This window comes from Ipomoea triloba, chromosome 13, assembly GCF_003576645.1.
Source record: "Ipomoea triloba cultivar NCNSP0323 chromosome 13, ASM357664v1".
Classification (NCBI taxonomy): Eukaryota; Viridiplantae; Streptophyta; class Magnoliopsida; order Solanales; family Convolvulaceae; genus Ipomoea; species Ipomoea triloba.
This window is the reverse complement of record NC_044928.1, coordinates 2214361-2234491: the sequence shown is the minus strand read 5'-3', so window position 1 is coordinate 2234491 and position 20131 is coordinate 2214361. Positions and strand designations below refer to the sequence as shown.

At 33.4% G+C, this 20131-nt stretch overlaps 2 protein-coding genes across 2 annotated transcripts; one reads left to right on the top strand and one right to left on the bottom strand.

Annotated features, from left to right (window-relative positions):
- The first annotated feature begins 2054 nt into the window (after window positions 1-2054).
- On the top strand, window positions 2055-3701 carry LOC116001770 (cucumber peeling cupredoxin-like). Its single transcript, XM_031241707.1, has 2 exons — window positions 2055-2333; window positions 3167-3701. Exons 1-2 carry the CDS (start codon window positions 2144-2146, stop codon window positions 3523-3525), a joined length of 549 nt encoding a protein of 182 aa, XP_031097567.1. The 5' UTR covers window positions 2055-2143; the 3' UTR covers window positions 3526-3701.
- Window positions 3702-15051: 11350 nt separating this feature from the next.
- LOC116000954 lies at window positions 15052-17658 on the bottom strand. Its single transcript, XM_031240833.1, has 4 exons — window positions 17184-17658; window positions 16982-17096; window positions 16777-16891; window positions 15052-16634 (listed from the first exon to the last, which is right to left on the bottom strand). The coding sequence occupies exons 1-4, from the start codon at window positions 17282-17284 to the stop codon at window positions 15733-15735; spliced, it is 1233 nt and encodes a 410-aa protein (XP_031096693.1). The 5' UTR covers window positions 17285-17658; the 3' UTR covers window positions 15052-15732.
- Between the last annotated feature and the right edge of the window lie 2473 nt (window positions 17659-20131).

Below are 20131 nucleotides of genomic sequence, written 5' to 3'. Positions count from 1 at the left end.
TTCAAAACAATTGATTCCCATGGACGATCCAACAAAATATTTTAATGTATATTCAGCTTATAATCTATAAATACTCATTGTATAACGATTCATAATAGAACTTTCTATTTTGTAGTTATATACTCTAGTAAATAAATAAATAAAGTCAATGAGTTTTAATTTATATCAAATTCAATCTCTTTTTTTTTTGGAAGATAGGGAAAGGAAACCAATTCCATGACCAATTACATCCCTTCTATCTAACTCAAGACTCTTCATAATGGAACTCGGTGGTCTATCAAACTCAATCCAATCAAAGCTCTTTTTGGCCACTTCCTTAGCTTGGCTAGAGCGTCAGCCGTAGAATTATGCTCACGAGGGCAATGAGTGATCTTCACTTCCCAATCTTTGCCATCCCACTCCTTGCACGTAAACGCACGAATATCAAATTCAATTTTCAGAGCATACATTTGGACAAATTATTGTGTGGACCATATCAAAAAATATATTTTTAATATACTGAAAGTACATTATTATTCGTGTACTGAATGTACATTATACAAAATAATGTACTTATAGTACTCAAATAATATACTTTCTCTGAATATAATGTACATTTTTAATATACTAAAAGTATATTATTTGTGTACTGAATGTTTACATTATTTGATAGTATGATCCACACAATAATGATTTATACATTTGTTAGTCCTTTTATTTTATTGTGTTTAGTGTCATCGGTATAAGATTGTTGTATTAATAATATATAATGTTTAGATGATTCTCGTACCTGAAAATCATGTGTTTATTTTTTTGTCAAACAGCCTCTTAGTTCAACTCGTTACACAAGATTTTTCTAGTGCAATTTATCTCTATTGTATACGTAATTTTTGAATTATTACAAAGGATGAATTGTTGAATTGTTTGAAGGAATTGGTGGGGTTGTTGGGTGGATAAGCCTAAACCAATATACATTAACTGGGGAAAGTTTTCATCTTCAACTAAGTTATCATTCTACACAAGAAACAACATGTTTTAGTTAGTGCATCTTTCTTTTCTATATATTTTTTTTGTTTTTTTTTTCCACTCTTGCTGTCTATGTTTGACAATTATATATGAATAGATTAGAAAAAAAAAAAAAAAACATTGGTTAGGCATCCTAGGATGCCTCGCATTTTCCAATTATAATATACTCCGTAATATTTTGTTCCTATTTTTCATTGAAATCATCATATAAGAAATAGAATAGTTAAAATCTGATAAGGATTCAATCAAAATTTGTCAAGTCACGAGTAGAACATGAAAATATATGAGAAGATAAATAATATGATGTGATAGTCTGAGATGCTTAATTTTTTCTTTCATTCATATATTTTTTTTTTATTCAAATCACCTAATTGACACTCTAATAAGAAAAAGAATGGTTAAATGTAATAAAGAATTAGCCAAATTAGTTAGGTCACGAATAATCGAATAGTAGTCATGACTCATGAGTAGAACATGAAAATACACTAGAAGATATATAATCTGGTGTAATATCTTGAAATACTTAATACTCTACGTATTTTATTTCGTTTGTATTTCTTATTCAAATCACCGGTTGACACTCTAAAAAGAAACTATAAGGAATCAATCAAATTGGCTAGTTCACGAATAAGTCACAAGTATAACATAGAAATACACCTATAAGATATATAATCTGATGTAATATCTTGAGATACCTAATGTTTTCTTTCATTCGTATCTACTATTAAGATTCTAATAAAAAACAAGATGGTTAAAACATGATAAGGAATCAACCAAATTTGTCTATCACAAATAGTACGTCATGAGTAGAATATAAAAATACACTAAAAATATATATAATTTGACGTAATATCTCGAGATACCTAATCTCTTAATTCATATATAAAGTGCAGTCCATGATCTCAAACATAATCAAACTAACCCCCCAAAAAAATACTAAAATTTTTCTAGTAATCCTACACTACTTTAGCCTAATTGACAAGGAAGTTCCAACTACTCCATGAGACTCTTCAATTTCTTTCCATCTATTTATATGACTGCAAAATCAGCCCTTTCCAGGCCTCATCACTTTCCTCATCTTCTCATCCACAATAATACAGCTCAGGGGTGACCTGAAACCTTTGAACACCATTGAAAAATGGGTAAAATGATGGAACTATTGGTGGTGATGACAGTGTTTCTGTCAGCTGTAACTAATGTACAAAGATCAGATGCAGCAACATACACAGTTGGGGATAGTTCTGGCTGGTCTACACCTTTTAATGGAGATTCTAGTACTTACACTACTTGGGCCAACCAGCACCAGTTTGTCACCGGAGATATCCTAGGTAAACACATCGTTATCATTGTCATGTTGTATACTTACAATTTTATTAGTATCTCGACATATATACACGCGTTTTATTAATTGTGAACATTCAATTTACGTACCGCAATTACAATTTTAGTACTTCAAAGTGAAAAGTTAGGTCAAATTTTATATGTAACTTTGCAGTCAATTATACCATTTTAGGAAAAAGGATCAAATACACTCCTGAATTTTACCTACAAAGTAAAAAGTCAATTAGCCCCCCGAACTCTTAAAAGTTACAATTAGGTACATAAACATATCGATTTAGTACATCAAGACCCAAATACCTATTAGTGACCTGTAATAACAGATCACTAGGTTATCCGGCCATATTACGGTAGCGAAAACTAACCCACAACGGTGACCAACACGTTGCCCGAGAAGGGTTACTCGCTTTCTCTAGTCGATTGGAGATGGCAACTGATTGGTTGCCAGGCCATTTCCGTTGATGGAGAAGGCAACCAAACTGGCCGCCATCTCTAGTCGGCAGAGAAGGCGACCAACCCTTCTCTGGCGATGTGTTGGTCGTCATCGTCAATTTTTGTCAGTAGAATATTACCGGACAACCTACTAGTGACTTTGTATTTGTATCTTGATACATTAAATGGACATGTTAATATACCTAATTGCAACTTTTAAAAGTTCGGGGGTGTATTTGACCATTTTCTCTACCATTTTTAAATGGAAAAATTGTGTTCTTAGTCCTACAATTATGCAGTTTTAGTAATTTTAGCCCTTTATCTTTGGGTATTTGCAAAATATACCTTCAACTTCATATATAGTGAACAACACGGCGACTACTTGTTGCAGTATTCAATTTCAACACCGGACTACACACGGTGGCTACAGTGAACAACAAGAACGATTATGACTCGTGCAACCCCGCAAATGCAAACGTCCAAAATAACGGCCCGGTAAGTATTCCACTCAATTCTACCGGCCTCCACTACTACTTTTGCACGGTCCATTGCTCCCAGGGTCAAAAACTGACGGTCAACGTTGGTTCCACTAATAATAATAACGGATCGCCGCCCCCGCCGCCGGGAACCATCCCTTCTCCGGGCTTTAATTCGCCTCCTCCCCCACCTCCGCCGCCGCCGTCTGCCGCCACTAGTGCAACGTTGTTTTCGGGCCTAATAATTTTGCCACTTTTGTTGGCAGTGTTGTGATAGATAGAGAGCATATTTTACTGTCTGGTCTATAGGGGATTTTTGTATGTTAATAATAAAACTCATCTTGGAGTTGAGAGATTTGTGGATTATGTGTTAGGGTGGTGCATTTCATGTATTGTTGATACTTCTATGTATTTTATTGAATAAATAATTATCGTTTCATTTTATATTTTTATATCTTCTTATAATTATATTGTTTAGCGGCTAATGTAACTACTTAGAAAAAGATAAAAGAAAAGTAAAAAGTCTATTTCAATCTGGCATGGGCCACCATAACAATATGACACGCTAACATGCCACCTGCTCGACTACTCACAACATTCAATTAGAGAGTATCGCATCAATCCACTTTTAAAGTGTCATCACGACATAGGTGTCTTAGGTTTAATATAAATATTATCTTAGATACATTTTTCGGTCTAACCTCTTTTAAGTAGAGATGGGAAAATAGGTCATACCAACCAATACGGATTGGCCCATAATGGACAAGAGAGAAAATAGGGCGAGCTAGGCCTTTTTTGAACGGAGTATAGAATCTGTAACATTGCCCGCTAGGTGGTGGGTCAAACGGGCCAGCCCATTCGTCCACTCTATATATAATAGATATATGTTTAAAAATCTTAATTTAATATAATTCAAAATTTCAACCTCCAATATCAATTAAACAACTTGCATTTTTCAAACAAATTGTGTGCATGTGTGTAATTTTAATTTGCGATATAATTATAGTGAATTTAACTTATTTTTAACACTAATAAAATTAATATGTAACATGTGTATTTTATAATTATGAAATGAAAAGAAAATATTCATTTACATTTTTTTTTCTTATTTTCTGATTTGATTCTAATTACTACGTAGTACATCGATGCAACCAGTGTACATGAAATACAAGATTGTTTATTCAATTCGGACACTAAAAAGGGATTTTAAATCTTCTAAGCATTTCTATTTTTGATGATTTGATTGGATTATTATATATTAATCTATTCTCCAACTACTCCAGCATGATCGACTTGGAAATTGGAATATTATTATATTATAGCGGACTTAAATACAGACCTCATACTTCAATTTCGTAGCAGTAGCATTTACAAGTGCCTGCCAACCTTGATTGCTTAACAATATATACAAGCACTTCTTTGAAGCTTATTCACATATATTACAATAAAATGATACTAAATGTAAAAGTCACTTCATGAAAATTATGTCAAATGTTGCTCCAAATCTCCATTGAAGATCAAGGCATTTGAACCCGGAAGTCCTTCAATGAAGAACAAGCTATATATACAAGCACTTCTTTGAAGATCAAGTCACTTGAATTTCGGAGGCCTTTCAATGGACTGTTCAAGACATGCAATTGAAGAATCAGAGGACCATCGATCCAGAGATTTTGTACCCACACCGCATTGATACATCATGTAATCAGAATTTTGAATTATATATATATAATTCAATTTTCTTTGTTCACACTTGCTATATGCATCAGATCAATTATATTATATTATTTGGTTCAGGTTCATGTTTAGGTTTACATTCAAATGCAATAGTTATACCATGGACATAAGGTGGATCTGTCACAATTTACATACTTTTCAAATTGTAAATATTCAGTATGTAAATTGTAAAATTTAATTGTCAACTTAGTATATAAATTGTGAATATTCAATATATAAATTGTGTATTTTAGATTCGGATCGGATCTACCTTGTAAGGTGGACCCGGATCCACATAATAATTTGCCCTTCAAATGTCTAGATGTTTCTTTTTAGGCAATCATGGATAATATAATTTTGGTAATGGTTGGTGTGCATACTCGTTTATGTTTGGAGGTAACACCAAGGGCACTCGAAATAGTGAAAGGATAACAGTGAATTGACGATGTGGGAGAATCAATTTCGTGTTCATAACGAGCCCACTACATTGGGTAAACTCCACATTGTGGTAGTTAAGGCTCAATTATATGTCTTTTTCTCACAATTTATTATCTAAGAACCAACTAAGTTGTTCACACATATAACAAAAAATTATAATTTTTTATTTTATTTTATGGGGGTTACTGCTGACCTACCCTGCATTAAAAAAATATATTAATCAAATATAAATGATATATTTATCATATCTTCACAAATGTATTTTATCTATTTCAAAGTGATTTGCTAATTGAGTTAAAATATTAGGCACAAGTTTTTGTGCAAAGCGCGTAGAAAAAAACTAATATGTATGTATACATACATACACAGACACACGTATTAGTGCAAACTCACGTTTTAATTATTAATCAATGATTGTAATAAACATAATGCGAGATATATATATATATATATATATATATATATATATATATATATATATATTACATAAATATATAATTATACAAAATAATTAAATTTAATTAACAAATATTATTAGCATAATTGCTCTTATTAAGATAAGATTTATTGAATGGTTAAGACTTAAGAGTATAATTCTTTCACTAAACAATATTTTCAAATGCTAAGCCAATTGAACTACAACATATATTTGAATAACCTTGGAGGTAGTGTGATTGATAATTGAGTTATACGAGTTCGGACGCATATTACACGGGTTGAGCCCACCTTTAAAACAGATTAAATAGACCCAATCTGACAAATTAGACCCATTTTAATAGCTTTACTCTCATGCTCGATCACCCTAACTATCTTACATGCACTCAAGTTTTACAATGCATATTTTATACTCTGTTTAGCAATAAAATGACTAATGTACCCTCTATCATAGTGTGATCAACACAAATTCCAAACTACATTTTCTACAAAAAATAATTAAAGTTTATCCAAACATTGTGAATCTCATGAATGGAGTTGACTTAGTACAAATGCTGATATCAGATCTGAATAGATTTAAAGGCCAATTAAAACCCAGGAAAACGTTATATAGAGTCTACACTTTTGCTTTTTGAATTGATCAAAACCTACCTACCAAGTCATAACAACTCCATGACACAATTTCTTGCTTTTTAACCATATCTAAATCGCCGCCCATTGTTTAGCTTACATATACATGTCGGACTCATGATTTGGGAAGAAAGAGATATATATATATATATATATATATATATATATATATATATATATATATATATTACATAAATATATAATTATACAAAATAATTAAATTTAATTAACAAATATTATTAGCATAATTGCTCTTATTAAGATAAGATTTATTGAATGGTTAAGACTTAAGAGTATAATTCTTTCACTAAACAATATTTTCAAATGCTAAGCCAATTGAACTACAACATATATTTGAATAACCTTGGAGGTAGTGTGATTGATAATTGAGTTATACGAGTTCGGACGCATATTACACGGGTTGAGCCCACCTTTAAAACAGATTAAATAGACCCAATCTGACAAATTAGACCCATTTTAATAGCTTTACTCTCATGCTCGATCACCCTAACTATCTTACATGCACTCAAGTTTTACAATGCATATTTTATACTCTGTTTAGCAATAAAATGACTAATGTACCCTCTATCATAGTGTGATCAACACAAATTCCAAACTACATTTTCTACAAAAAATAATTAAAGTTTATCCAAACATTGTGAATCTCATGAATGGAGTTGACTTAGTACAAATGCTGATATCAGATCTGAATAGATTTAAAGGCCAATTAAAACCCAGGAAAACGTTATATAGAGTCTACACTTTTGCTTTTTGAATTGATCAAAACCTACCTACCAAGTCATAACAACTCCATGACACAATTTCTTGCTTTTTAACCATATCTAAATCGCCGCCCATTGTTTAGCTTACATATACATGTCGGACTCATGATTTGGGAAGAAAGTGTTATATATATATATATATATATATATATATATATATATATATATATATATATATATATATATATATGATCGTGTTTAGGTGAGAACCATTTGTTTAGGAGAGAATTGAGAACGCTTCGCAGCGCGCCACGTGTCCAGATGGATGTAATTGCACCTAACGTTATAACTACGTACACCTAATGTTATAACTAGGTGCACCTAGGTTGGATTAGACAATAGATTCAAAATCCTTAAACGATTACAGAGAAAGAGTCCTTTTAACAGAGTATACCAAGGACCCCCATATTCTACCGGCTATAGTTGAAGACTAAACTACAATCACTAGAATACAAAATATATAATATAAACTGAAGAATAAATGATGATGATGATGATAATAATAATAATAGTAATAATAATAATAATAATAATAATAATAATAATAATAGTGCTCACAGGTTGCACCCAGGTGCATGAATGTTAACAAGGTAAATTACTTGCACTTGTAAGTGAAAATAGGTGCAGAAGTGCATGTAAAATGTATTACAGGTGCAAGTACATTGTACACTGAGCATCAATACTAAGTGCACATAATGTTATAACTAGGTGCACCTAAGTTGCACCAAGGTGAATGAATGTTAACCAGGTAAATTGCTTGCACTTGTAAGTGAAAATATGTGCGAAAATAGGTGCACTTGTAAGTGAAACTAGGTGACTTATAACACAATTACTTGCACCAAAGTTCGAGTTAGTTACGAAAATGCTACCGCGTCGTTTGTTTAAAATTACATTCGATTCGTTGATCTGGACACGTGGACGGCTGCGAAGCGTTCTCATTTCTTTCTTGGGCGACCGTCCGCACCTGAGCGCGCCGGCATATATATATGCGCTCAGGTGAGAACACTCGCCCAGGAGAAAAATAAGAACTATTCACCGCTGTCCACGTGTCCAGATCAATGAATCATATGCAATTTTAAATAAACGACGTGGTGGCATTTTCGTAAATAACTCAAACTTTGATGCATGTAAATGTGTTATAAGTGCAAGTAGCTGGTGAACATTTGCAAGTAAAAATTACAAATAAAATCACTTACAAGTGCACTTATTTTCACTTACAAGTGCAAGTAATTTGCGTTGTTAACATTAATGCACATAGGTGCACCTAGCTATAATGTTATGTGCAACTAGTTACAACATTAAGTGCATTTTGTATTAATGCTCAGTGTACATTTTACTTGCACATGTAATGTATCTTATTTGCACTTGTAATACAATTTGCTTGCTGTTGACATAGAAAATTTGATAAATTTGGATTATTTTTAATATTAGTATATTTCATATATTTTGGATAATTTTGATATTATATAATTTGTTTAATTAGATTATATCAAAGGAGTTTGAACCTATCAAAACTCTTATATCCTACAGCTATAAATAGGACCTCTTATTTCCATGTAATCATCCTAGGAAAAAATCATAAAAATAGCTTTGAAACTTATTTAGAGATCACGGTCATGAAAATAAAAGCCCCATGATCTTGAAAGCAAAAAGCTCCTCCATGAACATCATGCATATTGGGGGTGTTTGACAAACAACTGATAGCTGATAGCTGATTGAGTTTGCTGATAGTTAATAACTGATTCTGCTAACTGGTTTGACCAGCTAATTGTATTAGCTGGTTATAGAAAAGTGTTTGGTAAATTAGCTGTTTAATTTTAGCTGATTGTATGTAAAATGACCTATAAGGGCATTGTGCTAATTTCTTAAATTTTAAGTACTTTTACAATTTAATAAATAATAATAATAATAATAATAATAATAAATTACAGTGAAGATGAAGATGAGTCGGTTAGTTGTTTCCATTGTTGATGTTTTTTTTTTAAATTAAAAAATATAGTTTGTTTGTTTGTTGTGTATTCTGAGTTTTGAAGAAGAAGATGATTTCTATGATGGGTTAATAGTCGTTTTCATTATTTTTTATTTACTTTTAATTTGCAAATTTTCTTGTGTTTATATGTTCCATGGCTGCCTGAGAGAGGGGAGGAGATGAATGTTTTCCACTGTTTTTTTCGCCTTTATTTTTAATTTTTAATTTGGGAATATGTCTGAGTTTTGGATTGAAGATCAAATTGATTTGTTTTGCAAAAGATCAAGGGATAATTTTGGCATTGTAGAGGAAATGGAATCAGCTGAGTAAAAACGCTACTGGGAACAACTTGTTGAAAATCAGCTTATTGGCCATATTAGCTATCTAAACAAGCTCTTTTACCAAACACTAATTTTGGCTCGCCAAAATTGGTCAAACCAGCTGGAAAATGGCTGATCAATTGGTAACCAAACACCCTCATTATGTTGATCCAAACCTCTAGTTGAAGATCAAGTCATTTGAACCCGGAGATCCTTTAGAAAAACAAACATATAAGTTCTTCTTTGAAGATCAAGCCACTTGAAATCTAAAGGTCCTTCAATGGAGTATTCAAGACATAAATTGAAGAATCAATGAAACATCCAGAGATCTTGTACCCACACCCCATATTGATACATACATGTTACCCTAATTTGAATTCCAATATATTATTCAAAACTTTGCGTTCACATATTTTGGCACGCCCAGTGGGCTAGCTCTGCCTCTCATCTCTTCATAGGCACATATGTTTCAACCAATATTGGGGGCAAAGCCTGTATGAAATTTGAAATGGAGGAAGCTAAATGATACTCCTTGGCACGAATTAAAATGGCTAAATATCCATCAAGACTCCTTAGCACGAGTTAAAAACAACCTCATTCCTTAAGGTTCATTGGCACGAGTTAAAACGGTTTCATTTCCCTTAAGGCTTCTAGGCGCGAGTTGAAACGGCCTTATGTCTTTAACTGTATTGTAGTGTCGAGACTTCTTTGCACTACATACTTTCGAGTGGTACGTATATGCTCTCAAGTGGTGTACAAGCAAGTCTCGAGGGGGTATTTGTTGACATAGAAAATTTGATAAATTTGGATTATTTTTAATATTAGTATATTTCATATATTTTGGATAATTTTGATATTATCTAATTTGTTTAATTGGCTAATATCAAAGGTTCCTATCAAAACTCTTATATCCTATAACTATAAATAGGACCTCTCATTTCTATGTAATCATCATAGGAAAAAATCATAGAAATAGCTTTGAAGCTTATTTAGAGATCATGATCATGAAAATAAAAGCCTCATGATCTTGAAAGTAAAAAAGCTCCTCCATGAACATCATGCCTATCATGTTAATCCAAACCTCCCGTTGATCGAAGATCAAGCCCGGAGGCCCTTCAAAAGAACAAACATATAAGTTCTTCTTTGAAGATTAAGCCACTTGAATTGAAATCCGAAGGCCTTTAAATGGAGTGTTCAAGACATCAATTGAAAAATCAGAGGAACATCCAGAGATCTTGTACCCACACCCCACATTGATACATACATGTAACCATAATTTGAATTCCACGATATATTATTCAAAATTTTCAAATAAAAAACAAAATTAAAAAAAAAAAAGAAAAACAAAACAAAAACAGGTTTCTAAACCAGACTAGTTTATGATCTACTGGTTTCTGGTTTAATTTGTACTAATTTTCAGCGGAAACCAGTCAAGGTAGAAAGCAGAGGATGGCGGAAGAAAGCCAAGAAAGCATTCTCGGAAGAAAGCCGAAGAAGCATTCTCGGATGAATCCAAAAAGAATAAACAGTTGGATTGAGAAAATCATTTTCCCAAAAAAAAAATCAAGTTATTTTCCCTTTGAGTGAAAATCATTTTCCGTTGACTTCAATTTCCACCTTCTTCCAAACACAAGAAACTCAAAAAATGATTTTCAAAAATCATTTTCCGAATTTCCAAACACACTCTTAACTCACAGGCAAATTAAAGCTACATGTTGTGTCCCAACCCAAAGGATTGGCCTAAGGGAAGCAACATGACTCTGATATTAGAATGTCATAACTTCTAAAATTTAATTATTCAACACCTTCTCAGTCAAGTCCGCCAAGTTCATAATTTACTTTGCAAATACTCTTGAGTGGTAATTGTGGATTTCCCTCGTATCACCCAAGAAAAGTTACATGTTTGTGCGTGATCTTCCAAACCATACACATATTTTACAACTTTTTTTAAAATACATATTATAATATTGAATCCAACCAATACTTTTGTATTAATGATGGTCATCATAATATAATGTTAATCTTTTGTATTTTTTTTCAGAAAAGCCTAAGCTGACGAGTGTACGCCAAAGCTTTTGTCTTGTCTGGAATTTCCATACATTAGAAAGTGCAACGTGCAAGTCTTGGTTGGCCATGGTTTTGTCCATGAAGCCCGTGAAAGTGTTCTTGGAGATCCTGCTCTTATATGGCAATTATAGCTAACAAGGTAATATAAATATAGCTGGCATGTTGGTGTGGGAAATGGAAAGAAAACAAAATGCCCTTGTTTAATTGCCTTATCATGATTACAATGTTTTGTTGGTTTATGACCATAATTAATTAACACATGAGATACCACGAGAAAGCAAAAAACCGTTGCAAATGATGCACATTTGAATGAAGTTTGTTTTGTGATCTTAGCTAACAAAGGAGCACAAGGAGATAAATGTGTCTAAATTATCCATAATTAATCAGTTCAAACCAAGAAACTTGGCCAATAAAATCACAATGAAATAAATTAATTTAGGTTGCACATAGCTGACCGGCTCAAACTAGGAAGGTTGAACAATAGAACCACAATTAGGTGAATCAGTCTAGGTAGTTGACTGACATAAATCAAGAAGGCCACTCAATAGGACTCGAATGAAGTCAAACTAAGAAGATTTGCTAATAATCTAATATGCAGCTCCCATAGAATTTGAAATCTTATAATTACCAAAATAACTGTCCAACCAACTCAAGTGAAGCTGATCCTTGTCAGTTGTCATACTCAACATATCAAAATTGTTGGCACATTTTAAGATAAGGATCAAAAGTAAAATTTTACCTATAATTGATGGAGCAAAATGTGAAATTAATTTGGGTTTAATACATGTAATGCAATAAATTCTTAGTACCTATGATCTACTTGAGCAAGATTGTTTAATTGAAATCTTGGATTCTGTGTCATGGTGGTTGTAGTTGCAGTGGAAGCTTTAACTAGTAAAATGGTCAGCACAAACTGCAAGACTTCAATGCACTGCACAACTCCATCTTCCACCCATTAGGGATTTCATTATCACCACATACATATCCCATAATCATCTTCTAATTCTTTTTTTTTTTTTGGTTATACATTATATATCCAAACTTATGTTAAACTAATCCTAAGCTTCCAAAGCCCCTAGTCAAAAGGTGTCGGGGGAAAATAAATCACCTTGTCAATCCCCAAGTTCCTACATTTGCCTATACATTTTGCGCACAAGAAAATAAGTCTTCATCTCCTCTGATCGTTAACGTCTTCTAATGACCCTACCAAAGGTCCCCGTGGGAGCAATATGAAGTTCGAATCTCTGTTTTCTAATTTTTTTTAAATGGAGAACATTTTTAGTCAAACCCCCACATTTTTTTTTTAAATGGAGAACATTTTTAGTCAAACCCCCACATTGTCGCGGTGCATATCTTCTAACTTACTAGCCAAATAAGTTCTGTCGCGGTGCATATCTTCTAACTTACTAGCCAAATAAGTTCTCCATTTTCTTGAAAAATAGAAACTAGAGAAAAACAAGAAGAAATGAAACTAAGAACGACAAGTTCCTACATTTGCCTATACATTCTGCGCACAAGAAAATAAGTCTTCATCTCCTCTGATCGTTAACGTCTTCTAATGACCCTACCAAAGGTCCCCGTGGGAGCAATATGAAGTTCGAATCTCTGTTTTCAAATTTTTTTTAAATGGAGAACATTTTTAGTCAAACCCCCACATTGTCGCGGTGCATATCTTCTAACTTACTAGCCAAATAAGTTCTCCATTTTCTTGAAAAATAGAAACTAGAGAAAAACAAGAAGAAATGAAACTAAGAATTGAAGCGGTGCATATCTTCTAACTTACTAGCCAAATAAGTTCTCCATTTTCTTGAAAAATAGAAACTAGAGAAAAACAAGAAGAAATGAAACTAAGAATTGAAGCGGTGCATATCTTCTAACTTACTAGCCAAATAAGTTCTCCAGCGGTGCATATCTTCTAACTTACTAGCCAAATAAGTTCTCCATTTGTGCATATCTTCTAACTTACTAGCCAAATAAGTTCTCCATTTTCTTGAAAAATAGAAACTAGAGAAAAACAAGAAGAAATGAAACTAAGAATTGAAGTAAACGCGGCCTCGAGATTCTAATATAGTGAAGAGAATCCACATTTGTAGCTAGAGGACATTTAACAACAAAAGGGGCATTGCCCTTTGCCTCAGCCAAAGGGTATCTATAATGCAACAACTTACATGCATCTATGGAAGATTGAAAGAAAAGGGTGCAGATAGCAAAGATGTATCAGAAAGATTGACAGACAATGATAGGGCTTCAAAGAAGGTAATTACCATTTCAAGCACATTATATATTTATGGAACTCAAAAGCACATTAAAATATAAGGACAGGCATTAATAACTTTGCTCTGGAGAAGAAAGGTGGTACAACTCAATTGGTCAGCCAAGGATCATGATTCATGAATGCAAAACATGCTAGTGACCCCAGCATTATCAGAATTCAGATTTCCAACTCATCATGCATTCAAACACTCAAGCTTCAAAATCTCAGACCATAAACACTCAGGTATTATCTGGTAACTTTTCGGAGATCATTACCGCAAAAACTGCAGAGAAGGTAGCAGTAACTCGACACATTCCATGCAGTAAATCCTAGGTTCCATGGTGCAGTATTTGAGTTAATCAAAGGATAACGGAAAACCAAGTTGTACTAAGAAACCCTATCAGACATTGGCCTCTCGGTTTCTCACTTTAACATGCTGAAACAATCAAGAAGTTATACTCCACACCCTGTATATGAAAATTTATCAACTAGAAAGAACACATTATGCACAATACTAATAATAAAACAGGAGAACCCTAAAACATGACAGATTGAAAGTGTCTCGATATCCAGAAAGGCTATCTTGTTCAAATTAATAACCTGTAAAAGGAGGATTTTGGTGGCGGTTTCAGCCCCAAACTGATAATCTAGACACAAAAGTAAAAACCAAAGTGGCTATTGCCAAAGGAAGTTTGCAATACAGAAAGATAAACTGTTCGTTTGTATCAGCATTCAGCAGACTTTTTGGCTAGTCAAGTTTCTAATTGTCAATATGAAGATGACAACCATCTCCTAGCTAAGGTCTGGATCCCATTTCTTCAATATAAATAAATAAAATAATACAATAATAGAATCCCAAGATTGTGGTCCATGTTTTCTAGTTCAGTAATTTTCACATTTCTAGTTTACAGCAAAGAGGACCAACAGGCAATGGTAGAACATTCAAGAAGCCCATAGCCATTTCTGCCGCATTACATATTTTGGGAATTCAAAAGAATATTCACTTCAAACTAAAAAATAAAAATACAAATACATAAAATAATATTATGTCAGAAGAAAAATGTACAACTTGTAAGTTGTAAGTCAGCAAATCATGAATGCAGGCATGTGAATGATGCATTATCAGATTTCCTTCTCAACATAAACTTTAAAAAACAAAACCTAACCACCAAGATCTAATTACATCAGAATCTGATAAAACTGCATACTCACAATCTGCCTTGCCATTAAAAAATCAATGTGAAAATTCTCCATGTAATTTACATCAGAAGATTGTAATGCAATACTTTACATAACCACTTATTTTCATGATTCATTGTTCAACCGATATAATAGTTTTCCAATGACAAACAGGAACAAGTTGCTTTCATTGTATGAGTACTTCAATCACAAAACAAGATGTCTGGTAATTTATAGAACTTCATAACACAGGGCTAGTAAAATAATGTTTATCAAGAGTAACGCAGGAAGGGCATCTCAGCAAACAGTCTCAGCAAATTCTTTCTTATCATTAGACAACCTCATGACATGCTCAATACACTATCAGCTTATGTTCTCTAGCATTAGTTAATGAAGCTCAATATTCTGAACAAAAAACACACCCTAATGGCATCTTCCCAAATCCCAATTCAGCTTGTCAGTTTAATAAGTTAGTGCAGTAACGATCAGTAAAATTAACCCCTAATTTGATAAGAAGCATCCTTTTCTTGTCTCTGTTCTCTTTTAGTACTATTGCCTTCTCTTTACTAACAGAACGTAAATCTTCATAGTTAAGCAGTATATGCAGAAGCAGCAATGGGCACTTTGATGAAAGTATATGGCATCTCAAATTTTTCTTCCTCAAAAACTTTATAATACAACATATGCCGATTGTCTACAAACCTGGTCTTTTCATTTGACCAGTGAAATGGTTGAAAGTGCGACCCTCTTGCGAGAAAAATTGTGAATTATCAACAGCGTTATGAAAAGGCATTTTACGCTTCCTAAGAATTGACTCCATATCCTGACCTTCACCCTCTGGGTTCCGCCAACTTGTAGGCAATCTAGAAGGATCATTCGTAGATTCTGCTCTAAAGAAACAAAAATCTCTGTCATTAATGGTAGATATAACCTTGGACTTGCCTCTTTCATTAGAATCATCACTTGGCCTCAGGTTAGGGCCACCGCTAGCCGAAGCCATTCCCAAATGCAAGCCATGGTCTAAAGATTGACCCAACCTCAAGGACAAATCACATTCTTCCTGAGGTCCTCCACTGAGAACTGCTCTTTCATCTTGAGCATGATTATCAATATATTTGGGGAATAAGCTCTGAAAACAGTTGACTTCAGCAGGCTCCATAATTGATGGGTAAATAGGCTTGCCAACAATCACATTGCTCTGAGGCTCACGGAAGCCTGTTTGGGTGACTTTAGGCTCCAAGCCGGTACCATTATACAAAGGATATACTGAACCCATGCTTACCGGAGTGTTACCCTCCGCGTGAAGAATTTGATTCATGACACTCGAAGCACTAAAACTATTGATGTTAGGCGCTATGGACTTGTTAGATTCTGAAGCCAAAGTTACCAAATTCAGATGTGCTGGTCTCCGAAATGTTGGTTGACTCAAAGAATGGGGAGACAGTGAATTTGGGTTATGCTCATTTGAACTTGGATTGAAAACTTTGGGAGGTACAGAACAAGGTTCCTGAGCTCTCGGGCTAAGGTAATTCCTTGGTTTACAATTCCGCTGGCTCCGAGATGTCCTTTCAGCAACGCAACCCAAAACAAGAGCAGCTGAACACCAAAGTCCATGACAAACAAACGCATATTACAGGTCTCGAATCGATTAATCAATATGCTAGCTAGCTGGTAAACAATCCAAAACCAGAAAGTTTTAAACTTTGCACACAATTATATGAAGATGCAAAACTAATACCTTCAACACAAGGAGGCAAGAGCTGCCCAGTCTCCGTACTCTCGTCCCTCCGAATTATCACATCAATGGCCTCGTTAGCCCTATCCCAGAGCGTGTCGGGATCCATGTATTCAGCCTGATTGATTTAGAAAAGTTCAAGCCAAAAACACAACACATCATAACAAATTAAACAGGAAAAAAAAAAAGGTAAAAAAGGAAGACTAACCTCGGAATTAGCTTTGGAGTACATTATTTCCTCAGCTTTGAAGACCACAATTGGAAGCTTTATCTGCCATTCCGTGTTCTTCTTAGTAACAGCGCTGTGTCTCTCGTGTACAGCTCTGATCAAACAGTTGGTGGGCATTCAAAAACCCTAAAAAAGAAAAATCCAAGAACAAAAATCCAGCAGAAACTCAAACCCCCATTACCTGAAAATCTTCTGTATGATTGAGCCTCGGATGGGTTGATGCATATCACTGTGCCATGCTCTCTTCACACACTCGTATGGTCTAGGTCCTGGCCTGGGCATCTTTCTGACCTACCAAGAACTCCCCCCTCTCTCCTGCTATACAGTACAAATCCAAGAATTTACATTACATATGACACAGACACAATCACAATCACAACACAACACACAAAATCCACTTTACAGAGAAAGCAATCTCTCAATCTTTGCATGGACAACTGGGGGGAGGTGAAAAGAAAAGAGGCAGAGGTTCAAAATCCCAGCAGCTCTCTCCCACCCAACCAACCAAGACAAGTACTTTTTGAGGGAGAAAAGTGTTTGGGGGAGACTGGAGAGGGATGCTTCTCTCTTTACATTTTATTTTACCACTGTTTGGTTTTTTGACATCAATAAAAATTTCATTTTTATTTTTTTCTTTTCTCTCTTGCTTTCTTGCTTTTGCAGTACAATAATGAGTAGTGGGCGTTTTTATCAGGGAGAGCGATGTGCTAATCCCTCAAATTGTGTGCAAAAGCCCCACCACTCCCTCCCACAAAAGGCAAAACCCCACCCTCACAATACCATCTACAGAACTGCTACTCTTATGGAAGTAAAAAGGGACCTCACCTATGTGTCCATTCTTTTCCCACTCTTCACGTTGTGTGTCTTGGTGTCAAGCAGCTTTGGAAGTTTTGGTCATCACACTTTCAATTAGGATAATAATGGCTTCTGGCTCATGCCCTAATTTAATGAAAAATCTCATCTTTTTCCGGTAATAAATTTAGATGCCCTTCATTACGTATTATTATAAAAAGCATCATATCATGTTATCTTATTTGTATTCATTTACGTAAGAGTGTATTTAGAAAAGTGGTGATAGTCGGATGGATCTAATTATACGATTTTTGTATGACCTTAACACTTTTTTAGTTGAGTTTTTTTTAGCTTTGGATCCTTCTAATTGGTGACAGTAAGGCAGCTCTAATTGTACTATTTTTACATGATCTTAACACATTTTAGTTGAGTTTTTTAGCTTTGGATTCTTCTAATTGGTGACAGTAAGACAGCTTTAATTGCACTATTTTTGTATGACCTTAACACTTTTTTAGTTGAGCTTTTTTAACTTTGGATCCTTCGTTTTCAAAAAAAAAAAAAAAAAAACTTTGGATCCTTCTAATTGGTGGCAGTAAGACAGCTCTAATTGCACTATTTTTGCATGACCTTAACACTTTTTTAGTTGAGCTTTTTAGCTTTGGATCCTTCTAATTTGTGACAGTAAGACAACTCTAATTACACTCATTTTGCATGACCTTAACACTTTTTTAGTTGAGCTTTTTAGCTTTGGATCCTTCTAATTTGTGACATTAGTTGAGCTTTTTAGCTTTGGATCCTTCTAATTTGTGACAGTAAGACAACTCTAATTACACTCATTTTGCATGACCTTAACACTTTTTTAGTTGAACTTTTTAGCTTTGGATCCTTTTAATTGGTGACAGTAAGACTACTCTAATTGCACTATTTTTGCATGACCTTAACACATTTTTAGTTGAGTTTTTTTAGCTTTGGATTCTTCTAATTGGTGACAGTAAGAGAGCTATAATTGCACTATTTTTGCATGATCTTAACACATTTGTAGTTGAGTTTTTTTTTTAAAACTTTGGATCCTTCTAATTGTACTTTATCCAAACAACTTTTAGAAGAATAGTTAGAACGAACGCATGTTTAATGCTCTCTTAGTCACATTTTTAGACACTTTCTTTTTCTTTTTTTTTTTTTTGTAAAGTAACTTGATTGAAAAGATCGAAAATCATTATGTTTGAAATTTAACTTGAAAGAGCATTGGCAATGAGATTGCTCCAATTGCACTATCCGTATACACGATATTTACCTTTCACAGTTAAAATTTTTGTGGTTAGAATGATGAATTGCTCCAATCGTATTTTCATCTAATTGACCTCTTGAAAAAAGCATACTTACTCTTGAACTCACTCTAAATCACTCTCTTCTATGTAAATTAACAGTATTGATAATATTTTTTTAAAAGAATATTTAAGAGTGAGCTCAATAAACTCATATTATTTTATACACACGTCTCATGTCAAATCAAAATTAATTCGTCACAAGTATTATAATAAAAGTATTTATTATTTAGAAGAAGTTAGATCTTCTTACATTTTCATTTAGTACTAATGTGCTATAAACTTGTCCAATTAAGCTTTTCAAATATATATGAATTATTAGTGGTACTTTTTAGTTCAACTAAGCTTTTCAAATATATATGAATTATTATGAAAGAGACAAGAAAAGACATTTCCTATAGAGTCAAACAAACTCATTTTATTAAGGAATATTTACATTAAAAAGTGTACAGATCACAAAATAAAGCATTTTATTATAACGCTAGCTTTTCTCCTTGTTCTTCTTCTTCTTTTCCTTTTTCAGTGTAAATGTGTAAATTTGGTCAACTCATCTATTAAATAAATATCTATCTACTATACTAATAAGAGTCAAAGAGAGTTAGGGCTAAAATGGGTAGAAAAAAATGGCGGTCAAATTATTTAATCAAATGGATAATTCAGATGAATTATTTAATCAAATATATGGTTAAGATAATTCAGATTAATATTATTAATAGAGATTACCTAATTTAACCTTACTTTTATGATTATCCGTTAAGTTTTCCGTTAAATATTCTCTTCTCTGTTAATATTCCGTTAACTTTTAACTTACCCATTAATTTCTATAAGAAAGATCTTTGGTTCGAACCTCACCTTAATCAAATTTGACATAATTAAGTTTCTCACTCTATTTACTCTAATCAAATTTGACATAATTAAGTTTCTCACTCTATTTACTCTTATTAAATTTGACATAATTAAGTTTCTCACTCTATTTACTCTTATTAAATTAAATAAAATTAAGTTTCTCACT